Below are 19,135 nucleotides of genomic sequence, written 5' to 3'. Positions count from 1 at the left end.
CCATAAATTCTTAGTTTTGGGTTTTGTATTTCATTAAAAAGGCTATAGATGATATAACCCCCCCTTCTAAACACACCTATATTACTATGGATATCACCTTTATGGAAATCAAAACCTTTTTTCCACCTAATTCTCATCATCAGGGAAAGACTGGACAGGAAGAGCTGAACTGGATTGAATTAGGTTGGTCGGGCTTATTTGAAAAACATGTAGAACCGATACAGTCGACACATGTCTCTTCGGCTTCTGAATAACATGAAACTGCAATTTCTTTCCCCTTTGTAGCATCTAAAGACCCAGCTCCTGAGAATGATCTTGAGGTAAGCTCCATTAACGCAAATACCATGGAATCTCCTTGTGGTTATATATTACCTTACAGGCACGATTGTAGCAAGCCTCCAAACTGCTACTCATCAGACATTAACGAAAAAAAACAAAGATATCCCATCGTCAATTATGTGTCCATAAAGGGATTGATCGTCCCTCTTAACACCTTTGTGCATAGCATTTTTGTTATATCCCAGCAAGGGTGGAGGAAGCCTTGGAAGACCCAAAGTGAGCTCAAGCAATCAAAGATGAAATAGAAGCATTAATGAAGAACAAGATATGGAACCTAGTGCCATTACCGGCAGGAAAGAAAACTGTAGGGTGCAAGTAGGTGTTTTCCATTAAACACAAAGCTGACTGATCTATAGAAAGATACAAGCAAGAATCATGGCAAAGGATATACTCAAACATATGGTATAGACTATCAAGAAACATTCTCACCAGTAGCTAAACTAAATACCGTTAGAGTGTTATTATCTCTTGTAACAATCTAGATTGGGCACTAAATCAGTTTGATGTGAAAAATACATTTCTTCATGGAGATTTGAAGAAGAGATTTATCTGGACATTCCACCAGGTTACTCAGTGATCGTGGAAACTAATATGGTGTGCAAGTTTCAGTGAACCTTGTATGGATTCTAGCCATCATCTCATGCATAGTTTGGGTGATTTACTTAGCAATGAAGAAGTATGGTTTCCAACAAAACAACACAAATTATACCTTAATTCTTTTTAAAAAAATAGATAGGCATGATAACTGCTTTAATTGTCTTGTTGATGGCAATTTGAACTGTCAAAATCGAATGGAGCGAAAAAATCGAATCGATGGTGCAATGGGGCGGATATGATATTTGATTTTAGTGACCCGATTCGGGCCAAGGTGGGTATGGTATTTGTCCTGTCACCCCGCCCCGACCGATTGCCCATTAAAAAAAAAAGGAAAAAAATTGGACAATCGGGCTTTCCATTATTCTTTCTATTATAATTTGTCTAGCCAAAAATTTATGGCCCATTACAGACCCATTAAGTAACCTAACCCAATTACCACTTACCTACTAAGTATTAACCCTACCACTAAGAAAATTGGAATCAAATTCAACAAAACATTAGCCAACAGCTATCTTCACTCGAGTCTCTACAGTGTCTCCCAAAATTTTTTTCTTCTCCACATCATATTCTTTCTTGCTCGCCATCGTCAAATAGGAGGGTATTTTTCTTCCTCTTCCCATTTACTAATTGCTATTGCTGTAATCTGTATCTATTTTAGTTTTTGTTGAGTTTGAGTATTAGATGAAATGTGATTTTTTTCTTCTCTACATAAAAGATAAATTTAATGAATTAGTCTGCCAAGAGATATTAAGTTTTGTTGCTAGAGGAACTTGATGATATGCACTTTGAATTTGAGAATAATCAATGAAAATGCAAGGATACGAGCAAGTTATTAAGCTGTTGAATTTGCATTGCACTAGATTGCACGAAAAATCTCTAGAGGTTTTACAAAGAATTTTTAGAATTATTGAATTTAAACAAAGATATGGGAATTCCGCTCAAATGTCATTAGTGGATATCACTCAGAGAGGAACAAGTAATGCAAGATCTTTGACTTCCAAAATTATTTCTCGGTTGAATGTACCTCATGAACAGTCTTCATTTTTTTAAATTGTGATTAGGGCTGTCAAATGATTAGATTTTGATCTGAATCCAATGAAATTAATGGGAGATGAATTTAGGGTTTCAATCCGATAACCCGATCGAAATCCAAATTCTTATTATCTGTTAACTAAATGAATCAAATATGGATTTAGGTCGATCCGATCCGATTTATTATAATAATATATTATATTTTTTATATTATTGCATAATTTAGACACGGTTTTTTTCCATTTTGAAAATGTATTATACTTTACAAGTAATTTTTAAATAATAGATAATATTATATAATAGTATAATATTTTTAATTGGAAATTTTGAAGAGATGTAATTTTTTATTAATTAAAATAAGATAAAAATAATATGTAATTTATTGATTAGATTTACTATAGTAATTTGTTTCATAACATAAAAAACTAACAATTAATATGTCCAAAATAATTTATTTTGTTCAAATTAATATTGTTTGTAATTAAAATCTTATTAAGGCTATAATTTTTAATGAAAATAATAAAGTAAACTAGTAAGCACTTAGAATTGACAAATAATTATGATTAGTATCCCATATTGAAATATCACTAAATCACTAAAAAAAGAGAATCCTTTAAAAGGCTAGTATCCCGCATTGGAATATTACTAAAGTATTTCAAGAGGAGTCTCCTTTAAAAAGGAGTTAAAGGAGCATCAGTTGAATAAAAAAAAAAGTGGAAATTACAGTTTCTAATAGATTAAAAATCCTCATTTCATAAATAAGATGCAATGTTTAGTATTTCACAAATCAGAAATTTTTTTAATTAATTTTTATAGTTAAAATTAATTAAACAATTTCAAACCCTAATTATATAAATCTCAATTCCACCTCTCTTTCTCAATTCCCTCGACTCTCTCTCTTTCACTACCATTAATTTCTCCCCAATCCCGTCGGAAGACAAGAAAGTGCCACCGGAAGACTCCCCGAGAGACACCGCGAAGCCCCCTTGACGGTCTGTGGTACGATGGTGCGTGGTACGTCGATCTGTGGTATGGTGGTGCGTCGATCTGTGGTGCTTGGTCTGTAGTGGTGGCGATGGTGCGATGTGGTGGTGGTGGTGGGGTTGTGATTCTCTGGTGGTCGACGGAGGAGGTTTGGTGTAATTTTCGGTGGTCGATCGTCATAGTGGTGTACTATGCAGTGCAGGTGGTGATTTTGTACTTACTGTGGCGTGTTGTACTATGCGTTGAATCTGGTGGTGGTGGCGATGGCGGCGGCTCTGTTGTGGTGTTGGTGGCTCTATTCGGTGGCGAAGGCTCTACTCTATCTCCTCCATTCTCTATTTGTCAACGGTGATAGAGCGTCACTCTACGGTCGCAATAAATTTATGATTCAATTTTGATACAATGTCACCATATTGTGACCAATAGACATTGATTCGTTGGTTGTGTGCAGTTGTAGTTGTGGCTACAGTGGTGTTGGTATTTGCAGTGCTCTAAGGTGGCGATGATGTTGGTGGTGTTGGTTGTTTTTTGGTAGAGGTGAAGGAAATGATTGATTTAAGGTGGTTGTTCTGGTGATCGTTGAAATAGGTAGTGGTGGTGGTGGTGGTGACGATATGATAATTATTTAGATATTTTGACCAATATGATCGAAAATAATTTGTTATAACCAATAAATTGGCTAGTTTGTGACCAACGTGGTGGTGGTTTTGGCCGTGACAGTGGTGGTGTTGTTGGAGACAGTGTTGAAGTGGTGGTCGTAAGTGTTGGTTATGATTACAAATTATTTGGTTGATTGGGATAGTAAATTGGTTAATCTGTGATCAATGAAAAAAATAAACTGTGATCAAGAAATAATGTGGGACCTAAAAAATTAATAATTTGTGACTGTCTAATAACTTGTGACCTATAATATTTGTGATCTGCGACCTTCAAATTTTTTTTTTCGTGACTGAAAAATAATATGTGACCTATCAAATTTTTTATTTGTGACATAAAAATAAGTTGTGACCAATAATTTGATAAGTTGTGACTAAAAATTACTTCGTGACTAATTAATTTTTTATTTGTGACCGATGAAAAAACTGTGACCTATAAAAAATTTTGAATTGTGATCGTAAAATAATTTGTGAATAAAATTTCTGATTTGTAACAAAAAAATAATAAGTGACTAATTAAATTGTTAATTTATAACCAAATTGTATAAATATGTGACCTAAATATAATTAATTAATTAAATTATAAATAAATTTTAATAAAAATCTGATTTTTAAAGTTTGAAACTTATTTTCTTAATTTTGAAATATATTATACTTAATCTCTTACTTATGAAATTTTCTCATAAACTTTCCCCTCCAAGCCCACTACAGTCCATATACACACGTGTGTACATATACACACATCACGTGTGTTATATATGCACATTTTCAAAAATGCGTTTTGTACAGCTGTACCATTGGGAGGGAAAAATAGTGTGTGTTTATGTACATTTTCAAAAATGCGTTTTGTACAGCTGTACCATTCTCGTCTTAGGCGGGAGAAGGAAAAGAGTTTTTCTTTAAAGAAAGATTAAGTAAGTAGCAGATTGTTAAACTTGTAACAATTTACAAAACCCCCCCCTACATTTTAAACCCCTCTTTTTTGTTTCTTGGTTTCTCCATTTCTGTTAACATCAATAAACCGCCTAGTAGTGTAGAAAATAGTGAACATCACACACGGTTCTTCAAAGTTTGGCGCTGGACTTTTTTTCAAGAAGAATAATAAGTAAGAAAAATGAGTTCGATTGATTCTGAAGCGGTGGATAAAAATACTGGGTATATGGTAGAGGACGACCGCATGATTCCTGGTAACGGTTTGTTTCGGTACCCATCTGATGATACGGGAGAGATAAATGCGGAGTGTTGGGCTGTTGCGGAGGTAGCTGCTCAACAAGTATTGAATAGTGTGCATCCTATTGGGAATTTACTTAAACATGCACAACGAAATTTAACAAATTTCAATTCCCATTCAGGATTCACCTTTGTATTTAGATAAAAACTGTGATAAAAAATATACATTTTCTTTAATTTGCAAACTCCTTAGCGTTATTTCTTTCCAACAACTTGAATCTACCTCCCATAGTTGTCCAATTGTCCAGCCTCCAATGAAATCCACACAGAGAATAGATTGCAACTGTTAGGGTTTTCTCTCTTGTGCCAACAAAAATAATGAAAGCCTGATGAATTTCAAACCCTAGTCATGTATTTATATAAACTCAAACGGGCTCGACCCGGTCCGGTCCATTGTTTAATTAATCCATTTAATTAAACCCGATCCGTGAATTAATCAATCAAATTAATTAATTCGGGAATATAAATAACAAATCCAATTAATTAATTTATCCAACGATTGTTAAATTAATCAACTGGAAATTTGGAACCTATCAATTCTCTTTTGCGTGCGACCCATTAGGTTCTCGACCACGATACCTAACGACGTGAAATATTATTTTGATCTAATCAAAATTGATAAATTAAACACTCTTTTAATTTATCACAGATTCACACTCGTCGTCCCAGATTGACATCTAGCAATGTATCAGGGCAACACATGTGACGAAAAATGTCACATAGTATGACAAAACTAAAACTGTTCGTTTACCATGAAATTATAATCACTTCGTCAATATGATCCAATCAACTACGAGATATGGAAGCGTGTCAATCTTGATTATCGATCATATCTTTCATTCTTCTATTAAGTCAATATGAGTCGAAAACTCCTTTTCGACTTATATGTACACCTTGGCCAAGGATTTCGTTATTGACTTAATTGAACGAAATGCAGATCACAATCTCTTACTATCTAAGAGTGACGAATCCTCTATTGATCATTCACAACCTTCATATGGTTCTTGACATACCCGAACAATGTCATATTTGCAGCCCTTGGCAGAACAACATCCAACACCGTCAAAATATGACTGTCCTCATAAAAGGTACTATGATGACCTCAAGTTGTAGGGCCAATTTCATTACCGAACGTTGGAGATTAACCACTGACACTCAGATAGTTATTCATGTGGAATCTCTTAGCGGGTTTCCAATGTTTTGTTCTATAACAAAACATCCACGTGTTCATTTAAGTGTCACCACACTTTAGCTCGTGAGATCAGCTACTTACTTCACAAGTAAGAAATGTCACACGTGATGGTCTAACTATATTAACGATATCCATATCTCGTTATTACTTACGACCACGGTTTATTCAAGATCCAATTATATGTAATTTGTATCTCACAATCACAACTCCTTGTGATTAATAAATCACTTAAACTTGGATCTCCGGACTCTATTATTTAATATTATTTATTGCGAAATTAATTCAAATAAATAATAGATCTCGCCAAAATTAAATGCATTAAACATATTAAAAGCGTTTAGAACCTAAATCGATTGGATCTAGGGTATAACACTTACAAACTCCCACTTGCACTAGATCCAATCACTCACGTATCTAATACCATAAGCATCCACATGACGATCATGTTTCTGTTGTGACAACAGCTTTGTCAGTGGATCTGCAATATTGTCATCTGTGGGAACTCGCTCTATCGTTACGTCATTTCTTTGTATAATCTCCCTGATGAGATGATATCGCCTTAGCACATGTTTGGATCGTTGATGAGACCTCGGTTCCTTCGCTTGCGCGATGGCTCCATTGTTATCACAATACAAAGGTATGGGATCAACAATGCTAGGAATGACTCCAAGTTCATTAATGAACTTCTTGATCCGGACAGCTTCCTTCGCTGCTTCAGAAGCAGCTATGTACTCGGCTTCTGTTGTTGAATAAGCGGTTGTCTCCTGTTTGGAACTTTTCCAACTAACTGCTCCATTGTTGAGAGTAAACATATATCCTGACTGAGACTTGTTATCATCTTTGTAGTTTGAAAGCTAGCATCAGTATACCTATGAATTTTCAGTTCATTTCCTCCATAGATCAAGACCACATCTTTAGTCCTTCTCAAGTACTTAAGAATGTTCTTAACCGCTATTCAATGTTTCTCACCAGGGTTTGCTTAAAACCTGCTCGTAACACTTAGAGCATATGAAACATCTGGTCTTGTACATAGCATCGCATACATGATAGATCCTATCGCCGAAGCATAAGGAATCTTATCCATACGACTCCTTTCATCATGTGTTTTAGGACACATATCTTTTGAAAGGTAAATCCCATGCGACATGGTACATAATCCTCTTTTAGACTCTTGCATATTAAATCTTCTCAAGATTTTATCTATGTATGAAGATTAGGATAAGCCTAGTAATCCTTTATAACTATCTCTATAGATCTTGATTCCCAAGATATACGCTGCTTCTTCCATATCTTTCATGGAGAAATTTTTTGACAACCATAATTTTACTGATTGAAGCATTAGGATGTCGTTTCCCATTAATAATATATCATCAACATATAATATCAGGAATACGACCGCGCTCCCACTTGTCTTCTTATAAACACACGATTCATCTTCATTTTTGATAAAATTAAACATTTTGATTGTTTCATCAGAACGAAGATTCCAGCTCCTAGAGGCTTGCTTTAATCCATAAATGGATCGATTTAGCTTACATACTTTGTTGGCTCCTTTGGATTCAAAACCTTCAGGCTATGTCATGTACACCTCCTCTTGTAAGTTTCCATTAAGGAAAGCAGTTTTGACATCCATTTGCCATATCTTATAATCATGGTATGCAGCTGTTGCAAGCAAAATCCGGATGGACTTTAGCATGGCTACAGGCGAAAAGGTTTCATCAAAGTCAACACTTTATCTTTGTGTGTAACTCTTCGCTACTAGCCTTGCTTTGTATGTATGGACGTTTCCATTCACATCGACCTTTTTCTTGTAAACCCATTTACAACCTATCAGTTTTATCCCACCTGGAAGGTTGACCAAGGTCCAAACCTTGTTCTTATACATTGAGTTCATTTCGGATTCCATGGCATCTTGCCATCTCTTCGAGTCAACACTTGACTTTGCTTCTGCGTAATTTGTAGGTTCATCATCCTCGACTAATAATACTTGATTAGCAATCGTGAATTCGTACCTTCTGGGAGGTCGAATGATCCTACTTGATTTACGCTGAGCTGGAGTGTCCTCAGGGTTCTCTACATCCTGATCAAGAGTATGTCCATCAACAGGTGTAGGATCAGACTCAGGTTCATCTAATTGGTCAACAGTATCTGTGGATTCTTAAACTTCTTCAAGTTCTAATTTGCTCCCACTACCCTCTCCTAGAATAAACTCTTTCTCTAGGAATATGGCATGCCTTGAGATGAATACCTTCTTCTCAACGGGATTATAAAACTGATATCCAATTGTCTCTTTTGGATATCCCACAAATACACATTTGTCAGATTTAGCCTCAAGCTTATCTGATTCATTTCGCTTTACATAAGCATCACAGCCCCAAACTTTCATATGAGATAAGTTTGATCTTTTTCCTCTCCATAGCTCGTATGGAGTTTTGTCGACCGATTTAGATGGGACACGATTAAGTGCTACGTAGCAATTAGTGCATGACCCCAAAATGATTTTGGAATGTTTGCATGACTCATCATAGATCGCACCATGTCTAACAAAGTGCGATTCCTTCGTTCAGATACACCATTATGTTGCGGTGTATATGGCGGAGTCCACTGCGAGAGAATCCCATTCTCTTTAAGATAATCTAAAAATTCTCCCTTTAAATATTCTCCACCTCGATCTGATCTCAACGTGAGTATACTTTTACCAGTTTGTTTCGCTATTTCAAGTTTGAATTCCTTGAACTTTTCAAGTGCTTCATGCTTGAATTTCATCAGATACACATAACGATATCTAGAATGATCATCAGTGAATGTGATGAAGTAAGAGAAATCACATCTGGCAGTTATTGACATGGGTCCACATACATCAGTATGTATTAGTCCCAGCAATTCTGTGATTCTTTCTCCTTTTCCAGTAAAAGAAAACTTGGTCATTTTGCCTAACAGGCACGACTCGCATTTGTCAAATGATTCAAAATCCTTTAACCCCAAGTATCCACTTTATGTAACTTGAAAATGTGTTTGTCGTTAATATGACCCAATCTGCAATGCCAGAGGTATGTATTATTTAGATTATCACTTTTATACCTTTTATTTTCTATATTCATAATAGACGACTCAGTATCAAGAATATAAATTCCATTTTGCAACACACCACAACCATAAAAGATCTCATCTTTATAAAAGGAACAACGATTGTTCTTAACATTAATTGAAAAACTATTCATGTCCAAACACGAAATAGAAATAATGTTTTTAGTAATGGCGGGAACAAAATAGCAATTTGCTAATTCTAATACTAGGCCTGAAGACAGTGGTAAGAAGTATGTCCCTACAGCTAATGCAATAACTCTTGCTCAATTTCCCACGCGCAGGTCAACTTCTCTTTTCTGCAATGGTCTACTTCTCTTTAGTCCCTGCATATTTATACAAATATGAAATCCTCATCCGGTATCTAATACCCAAGAAGCTAATAAAGTAGACATATTAACCTCGATAACAAAAATACCTGAAGTAGAAGTTTCAGAAGACTTCTTTCCCTTCAAGCTTGCGAGGTAAGCCTTGGAGTTCTTCTTCCAATGACCTTTCACTCCATAGTGATAGCATGGGTCATCAGATTTGGTATTGTCCTTGCCTGCTTTGATTGTTTTGTTATTGCCCTTAGCCTTTTTGGATGTTTTCTTAAAACTTCCTTTGATTTTCCTCTTAGTTCCCTTGGAGAAATGAATAGCTAAGACATGCCCAGTGCTAGCCTTGACATTGGGCTCCACAGTTTTAAGCATATTAAGCAACTCAGGGAGTGTGCATTCGATCTTATTCATATTAAAGTTCATAATGAACTGTGAATAACTATCTGGCAAAGATTGCAGAACCAAGTCAATACTTAGTTCATGATCCATGATAAAACCCAGTGAACTCAGTTTTTCAATTAAACCAATCATCTTCAGCACATGAGCACTGACTGATGATCCCTCTGCCATTTTGCACCGATATAGTTGTTTAGAGGTCTCATACCTCTCCACACGTGATTGTTCATCATACAACTCTTGAGATGAAAAATCATAGTGTAAGCATCCATACCCTCATGTTGCTTTTGTAACTCAGGTGACATAGCTGCAAGCATCACACATGCTGCAGTGTTATCGTCATCACTGTGTTTGTTGTAAGCAGCCACCTCTTCCTGAGTGGAATTTTCAGTAAGCACCACTGGAAAGGACTGCCCAAGGACATATCCAATTTTATCATGCTTGAGAACGATTCTCAAATTGCGGTGCCAATCGAGAAAATTTGGCCAGGTCAGTTTGTTGGCATCCAGTATGCCTTTCAAATTCATATGATTACTCATGATTCAAAAAAACTGTAAATGACGAAAAACATAGAATTAATATGTATTATAATGCATATGCATAGATTCAATATGGACTTTTTTAATTAAACGTGTTCCCACTGTTTAAAACAAATTCATGACCCTCATACATGAATTATTTGAATCCACAATTAATTCCCAGTGGGCTGGGATCCTATTCGTTGTATCGAGATCTTGAGTGTACTCAACAAATCCTAATAAAATATTTGGGTAGATATTATTATCAATTATATCTCCATACAACTCCCAGATCATTAAGCTGACAACTCTTTTGTCTTCACACATCTTATGTGTTAGCTTAACGTACATCTAAAACTTATCTCCTTGAATGTACTCAACAAAAGATAAATTTTAGTTAAATCAAACCCATCATTCAGAAATATCAAATATTTCATAGTGTCAAACATATCCCTAATAGACCAGTCTTGAGTGTATTCAACAAGCTAAGGTCGATTTAGGATTCTCGTTTTTCACTATAATGATGAAAGACAAATAATACTAACTTAATATTTTTAACGAGGGATTTAACGTGCATGGTCTCATCAAGTAATTATATATATACATATATTTAAACATACATCTACTATGCGAATAAATACATATATAAGTAATAGTATGGATGATTATGAACTTGTTCTATCTAGTTTTCCCGAACCAAAGGGAAAACTAGTTGGTCAATTCCTAAGGGGTACAACATTGGATCAATAGTAATACACCATCTCCATGGTGTCCACCTTTTCTTGCGCCTCCAATTAGCCGAACTTGCAATATGTATCTTATACTAGTTGGCACGCAGGCCTAAAAGAAATCGGACTCGCAGACCCATAATAATAAAAATAATAATGGACTCGCAGGTCCAATATAATAAAAGGCTTGCATGCCCATAACAACAATAATAACAACGGACTCGCAAGTCCAAAAACAATAGGAAGTAAATCAATCATTCAACACATCCATATGGTCGAGTCCATAATCATCCATAAACATTCATCACATAAATATTTTCTATGTATAATATCTAATATTATATGCAATGTCTCATAAATCTAGCAATTATAGTCGTCAAAACTAATATAAAAATTTTGGGATCGAGATAATTAAACAATTAATTAATCATATTAATTAATTAATTTAATCGATGGGCCTATTTAATTAAAATCAAATTTTAACTAAATCCCGAATTAGAGTCCAACTCTAATTCCATAACTATTGGGCGAAGTAATTTAATCAAAATCAAATTTTAATTAATTATTAAATTAGAGTCATACTCTAAGTTTTAATTTGTATTGGGAAGTGGTACTAATTGAAAACAAATTATAATTAATATAATTTTAGAGTCCAACTCTAATAAAATTGAATTAATATTTTAATTTAGGACAAAATTCCCAAACAAAATAAAATTCAATTAAGGGTCAAAACTAAATATTTAAGTTAAAATCTAATTTTAACAAAATATAAAAGTCGTCAAATTTTAAATAAATTTTAATTCTGGGTCAAAATTAGGATATGGGTCAAACCCAATTAAAAACTCATTTTAAAAAAAAAATCAAAATCCAAAATCAAAACCTTTTTGACAATTTACAAATTTGACCCAAATTGGAAATTAACAGTAGACCCTTCCAAACTAAAAATTTGTAGAAAAGGTCCCTCATTTTAAAATTGCAAATGACCCCATTTTCGTAATTGCAACCAGGGGCCCCTAATTACATTATTTGCAACAGAGGCCCCGTCTCCATCACCAAACCCTAAAAAAAAAAAAAAAAAAATTGTTTTTCTTTTTCCTCCAGTGGTGGTGCCTCACCGACGCCGCCCAGCTGGTAGCAGCGACAATGGTGCCGCTGTTGCAGCAGCACTACCGCCCTGCAGCAGCGCCTACCGCACGGCGCGCCAGCAGTGCGCCTCGATCCAAAAAATTTTTTATTTTTTTTTTTGAACAGATTCGGAAGAAAAAATAAAACTATATTTGCTAGATTTAGGGATGAACATGATTAAACCAACATTTAATTTAATCAACACGTAAAACAGTTCCTGACAAATACAAAGTTGGCTCTAATACCACTTTTGGAAATTTACTTAAACATGCACAGCGGAATTTAACAAATTTCAATTTCTATTCAGGATTCAACTTTGTATTTAGATAAAAATTGTGATAAAAAATATACTTTTTCTTTAATTTGCAAACTCATTCGCGTTATTCCTTTCCAACAGCTTGAATCTGCCTCTCACAGCTGTTTAATTGTCCAGCCTCCAATGAAATCCACACAGAGAATAGACTGCAACTGCTAGGGTTTTCTCTCTTGTGTCAGTAAGAATAATTAAAACCTTATAGACCTCAAACCCTAGTCATGTATTTATATGAACCCAAACAGGCTCGGTCCGGTCCGGTCCATTATTTAATTAATCCATTTAATTAAACCCGGTCCGTGAATTAATCAATCAAATTAATTAATTCGGGAATATAAATAACAAATCCAATTAATTAATTTATCCAACGATTGTTAAATTAATCAATTGGAAATTTGCAACCCATCAATTCTCTTTTGTGTACGACCCATTAGGTTCCCGACCACGATACCTAATGACATGAAATATTATTTTGATCTAATCAAAACTGATAAATTAAGCACTCTTTTAATTTATTACAGATTCACACTCGTCGTGCCAGATTGACATCTAGCAATGTATTAGGGCAATACATGTGACGAAAAATGTCACATAGTATGACAAAACTAAAACTGTTCGTTTACCATGAAATTATAATCACTTCGTCAATATGATCCGATCAACTACGAGATATGGAAGCGTGTCAATCTTGATTATCGATCATATCTTTCATTCTTCTACTAAGTCAATATGAGTCGAAAACTCCTTTTCGACTTATATGTACACCTTGACCAAGGGTTTCGTTATTGACTTAATTGAACGAAATGCAGATCACAATCTCTTACTATCTAAGAGTGACGAATCATCTATTAATCATTCACAACCTTCATATGGTTCTTGACATACCCGAACGATGTCGTATTAGCGGCTCTTGGCAGAGCAACATCCAACCCCGTCATAATATGACTGTCCTCATATAAGATACTATGATGACCTCAAGTTGTAGGACCAATTTCATTACCGAACGTTAGGGATTAACCACTGACACTCAGACAGTTATTCATGTGGAATTTCTTAGCGGGTCTCCAATATTTTGCTCTATAACAAAACATCCACGTGTTCATTTAAGTGTCACCACACTTTAGCTCGTGAGATCAGCTACTTACTTCACAAGTAAGAAATACCACACGTGATGGTCTAACTGTATTAACGATATCCGTATCTCGTCATTACTTACGACCACGGTTTATTCAAAATCCAATTATATGTAATTTGTATCTCACAATCACAACTCCTTGTGATTAACAAATAACTTAAACTTGAATTTTCGGACTCTATTATTTAATATTATTTATCACGAAATTAATTTAAATAAATAATAGATTTCGCCAAAATTAAATGCATTAAATATATTAAAAGTGTTTACAACCTAAATCGATTGGATTTAGGGCATAACTCTTACACATCCAACACTCGGTTCTGAGAGGCAGCGGCAAGCAGTCATTAATTAAGTTAGTGAGCTATTGGGCAAAAACTTTGACTGTAAGGTGAATACAGGTTTTCTAATTTCTTGAGGTTTCTTTTTGTTTTTTGTGCCCTTCTATAAAAACTGCTTCCATTATAGCACGGTTATATTTCTGAGTTCTATGGGATGTTTAATTTGTAAATTTTTGTGGGTGTATTGGAATTTGGTATATGGTTTATATTTCTGAGTTCTATGGGATGTTTAATTTGTAAATTTTTGTGGGTGTATTGGAATTTGGTATATGTTCTTGGAAAATAAATTTGTTTTTGAGGTGTCGTATTATGGTGGGTGTATTGGAATTTGGTATCTGTTCTGGGAAATTACATTGTTTTTGAGGTATCTGTTCTGGGAAAATAACATCATTGATTGGACTACGTTCTTTTATTTGGCCCTTTTTAGACGGAGAAGAGTACATTCACGTGTTGCAGGTCTCTGGTTATTTGTTCCTGACTGTTGATAATAGAAGGTTGTGGCTTGTATGAGCGCTGTTTTCACTCTTTTGCTTTGACTACGTTTAAAAGAATTCAAGAAACTGGTAAAATGATTTGGACTATGAAAATGACCAATTCAAATGTCAAGACGCCTATACACAATCATTAAAGGGCAAGGGAAAGATTAAGCCATATTTTTATTTTGTTGTTATATTTTTATATATTTTCATGTTCCCATGTTTATATCATTTAGATTCCCGTATGAATTAGATAAGATTCTACTGATACTTGGAGTAATTTTTGCTCAATAAACAATATAAGGTTCACATATATTATTTTCAATCACCTTATTTATCCAAAAGGGCTTTTTTATATATTCATTCTGACCTAGATGTTGGTTCTGATTATGAATCTTATAAAAAATATGGTTATGCTGATACTTGTAATTCTCATCCCATCTTGTACTTACTGAAGTGTTCGATGGCTCAGTATTGCTAACTTGGCATTCACATGTCATAGGTGTTCCCCTATGGGTCAATGCCACTCAAGACGTACTTACCTCATGGAGATATTGACTTGACTGTCATTAGAAGTCGTGACGATAAGAAACCTTCGCCCTATTATGTTCTTTCTCTTCTAATGATGGCAGAGCAAAGTGAAAATGCTGAGTATGAAGTTCAGAATTCACAATTGAAAAATGCTCGGGTGAGTATGAGTTAAGAATACCCAATCAATCGATGTTGAGGTAGTCTCAAATCAGACATTCAATCAGTTTTATAGAGGTCCAGATGATACTTTCATGTGCCAAACTTACATGTTACTGCATCCTACTAGTGTTTTCTTTTTTTTTTCAACAGCTGAATTACATTTTCCTTCTGATCATTAAAGTCACATTTTGGTTTTCTATATTTTGCACCTTTTATCAAGGATTATGTGGTCTTAGTTACATTTTAGACATTTACGACTATATTGTGAGGTTCTTAACTGATTGTCTATGCTTCTTAATGGTAGGATAAAATTGTGAAATGCTCTGTAGAGGGTATTGCAGTAGATATATCCTTCAACCAGTTTGGTGGATTTCGTGCACTTTGTTTCCTGGAGCAGGTAGAAATTAATGCGTCCTATTAGTTTTAAAATGTAAAAAAAATTGCTCCATGGGTGCTTGGATACCCTTTATGTCACTTTCTTTTGCTTCCAAACCTATGGTGGCGAAGGAATGTGGAGTCCCTTTTGAACTTCAGACTGGCTGGTTGTATTGGAACTGATACCTTGACAATACAGAATGCTGACTATATATTTTGCTTACTAATTTTCTCCGGCTTTGATATTTCAAATGTAAATTTGACATGACAGAGCAAATGATGGATAAAATGTTACAGGAGAAGATTAAATGCATGTATTTACTTCATCATTAATTCCACCTAAAGTTGCCCAATATTTTAAAACAGTGTTGCACTCCTTAAGATATTTCAAGTTATTTTACATATAATAAGTTTTAAAGTTGCATGTCTTGCTTTTGTTCACTTACAAAATGCAAGGGATTCGTTTCTAAATGCAGGTCGATTGCCTCGTTGGGAAAAATCATCTCTTCAAACGTAGCATTATTCTAGTAAAAGCTTGGTGTTACTATGGGAGCCATATTCTTGGATCACAACACCGTTTACTTTCTACATATGCATTGGAAACGCTTGTCCTGTGTATATTCCATTCATCCTTAAATAGACCTTTAGAGGTAAATTACCTATTATATGCAATATTGACTCCGACTTGGGTGCCACTGCATGCATGACTTTAGTTTTTTGTAATTTTTTGCGTTGGACAGAAAATGCAAATAGCCCCTGTTTGTTCCTATTATTTCCTCATTAAAATGAAAAATATGACTGTTATCCATCGATGCTACCAAATTTGAATTTCTATCTCTTGTGTGGGGCTCATAACGACTATATTTTTCATTCTCATTCTTCCAAAAATGAAAAACAAACGGGGGCTAATTAACTATTTAATAGCTTAAGTTTTTGGATGGCCTTTCAACTTCTTATAAAAGTAGATAAAGTTTCAAAATCACGCTTATGAAAATTGTCCACACATTAGGCCTTTGATGGCAAAATGAATCCGGCTGGCACATGTTGAAGAATTTTTCCCTCTCATATAGTTTAAACTTGTAGATGAAGTGATTCAACAGTTTTGCATGATTTGACTAGGGAAAATTGACACTGATCTATGTAGAATTGCATGCAGGAGTTCTACTTATAATATCCTTTGCATGTTTGTAGGTTCTCTATGGATTTTTGAAATACTTTAGCCAATTTGATTGGAATACTTGCTGCATCAGTTTGCAAGGGCCTGTTCGTATATCATCACTTCCTGATATAGTGGGTGAGCAATGCCTTTGGGGCTTATTTTAGAGATTATTTGAATTCATCATCATTTTTCTGTCTGTCCGTCTTTGACAGCGAGACGCAATCTCACTTCCCCCTCTCACTAAGTTTTAGCTCTGTCTTTTCTTCTGTTTGCTCTCTGTTATGTGTTTATTTTTTCAATTAATTATAGCCTTCTCTTTCCTGATTTATTTGCAGTTGAGATCCCAGAAAATGAACAGAAGAACCGTATGCTAAGTGAAGAATTTTTGAAAAACTGGAAAGAGAATTTTCAAATTCATCTCGGAGCGTTGAGACGAAACCAGAAGAATTTCAGAAAATGCATCTTAATAGACCCACTGAAGGAAAACAATAACCTTGGGCGCAGTGTGAGCGCAGGTGCTTTTTCTTGATTGCTCAATTTTTTAAAGATTTTTCATGCACCGGTGATATGCATTATTTCGGAGAAATAATTTGTTTGCTCATTAAGTTATCACATTTTTTAGTTTTTGGGAGGATCTACGAGAAATAGATAGATGGTTATTGGTTTTATGTTATTTCAATTTTATCAACAATGTTAGTTCAAGCAATAATTGAAGGCACTTCAAGGAAATGTTGTTTCAGTCTTTTAGATGATAAAAGACCAACAAGGGAGGGTATTTTCTATTGGGTGATATATAGGCTTGTTCAAACAGTGTCGATCTTCCTACTTTTTTCTCTTGAGTAAGAAGTCTGAACTCTGCGGAAATTTTTAAACGGTTTGCTCTAGACATTTGAATATTAAACTAGAAAAAACTTCCTTTGGAAAAATAGTAATTTTCAAAGCCAAGCACCTTGACAACCTTTATCTTTCATATGGTAGCATATAATGTTAATTTTGTCCTTGTCATAGCTCCTTATTTGCCCTTATGAAAGCAGAAATTTTCTAAGTTAATTCTTGCTAAAGATACACTTACTTTCTCATCTTTTAGGTAGGTGTAAGTTATAGGAGATTTCTTCATTTAATATGTTATAGCTATAACATCATATGTCATGTGATCAATGAACAATAGAATACTGTAGGTATCACAGTCTCTTACCATTATTAATAGTTTCATTATAGGAGATTTCTTCATTTAATATGTTATAGCTATAACGTCATATGTCATGCGATCAATGAACTATAGAATACTAAAGGTATCACAGTCTCTTACCATTATTAATAGTTTCAACAATATTTCTGGTAGCATGGAGGAACGCAAGCATAGTTTAAAGAATGTGTTTCACTTGTATCTTTAGCAAGAATTAACTTAGAAAATTTCTGCTTTCATAAGGGCAAATAAGGAGCTATGACAAGGACAAAATTAACATTATATGCTACCATATGAAAGGGAAAGGTTGTCAAGGTGCTTGGCTTTGAAAATTACTGTTTTTCCAAAGGAAGTTTTTTCTAGTTTAATATTCAAATGTCTAGAGCAAACTGTTTAAAAATTTCCGCAGAGTTCAGACTTCTTACTCAAGAGAAAAAAGTAGGAAGATCGACACTGTTTGAACAAGCCTATATATCACCCAATAGAAAATACCCTCCCTTGTTGGTCTTTTATCATCTAAAAGACTGAAACAACATTTCCTTGAAGTGCCTTCAATTATTGCTTGAACTAACATTGTTGATAAAACTGAAATAACATAAAACCAATAACCATCTATCTATTTCTCGTAGATCCTCCCAAAAACTAAAAAATGTGATAACTTAATGAGCAAACAAATTATTTCTCCCAAATAATGCATATCACCGGTGCATGAAAAATCTTTAAAAAATTGAGCAATCAAGAAAAAGCACCTGTGCTCACACTGCGCCCAAGGTTATTGTTTTCCTTCAGTGGGTCTATTAAGATGCATTTTCTGAAATTCTTCTGGTTTCGTCTCAACGCTCCGAGATGAATTTGAAAATTCTCTTTCCAATTTTTCAAAAATTCTTCACTTAGCATACGGTTCTTCTGTTCATTTTCTGGGATCTCAACTGCAAATAAATTAGGAAAGAGAAGGCTATAATTAATTGAAAAAATAAACACATAACAGAGAGCAAACAGAAGAAAAGACAGAGCTAAAACTTAGTGAGAGGGGGGAGTGAGATTGCGTCTCGCTGTCAAAGACGGACAGACAGAAAAATAATGATGAATTCAAATAATCTCTAAAATAAGCCCCAAAGGCATTGCTCACCCACTATATCAGGAAGTGATGATATACGAACAGGCCCTTGCAAACTGATGCAGCAAGTATTCCAATCAAATTGGCTAAAGTATTTCAAAAATCCATAGAGAACCTACAAACATGCAAAGGAAATTATAAG

At 34.6% G+C, this 19,135-nt stretch overlaps 1 protein-coding gene across 1 annotated transcript; it reads left to right on the top strand.

The window, feature by feature from the left end:
• Positions 1-4,722: 4,722 nt before the first annotated feature.
• On the top strand, positions 4,723-18,803 carry LOC111398228. The gene is made up of 5 exons (XM_023025158.1): positions 4,723-4,881; positions 14,969-15,154; positions 15,461-15,553; positions 16,008-16,181; positions 16,723-18,803. Exons 1-5 carry the CDS (start codon positions 4,723-4,725, stop codon positions 16,852-16,854), a joined length of 744 nt encoding a protein of 247 aa, XP_022880926.1. The 3' UTR covers positions 16,855-18,803.
• Positions 18,804-19,135: the final 332 nt, after the last annotated feature.

Source organism: Olea europaea, chromosome 8 (genome assembly GCF_002742605.1).
Source record: "Olea europaea var. sylvestris chromosome 8, O_europaea_v1, whole genome shotgun sequence".
Classification (NCBI taxonomy): Eukaryota; Viridiplantae; Streptophyta; class Magnoliopsida; order Lamiales; family Oleaceae; genus Olea; species Olea europaea.
Note: the sequence above shows the minus strand (reverse complement) of the source record. Positions and strands in the feature narration are given on the sequence as shown.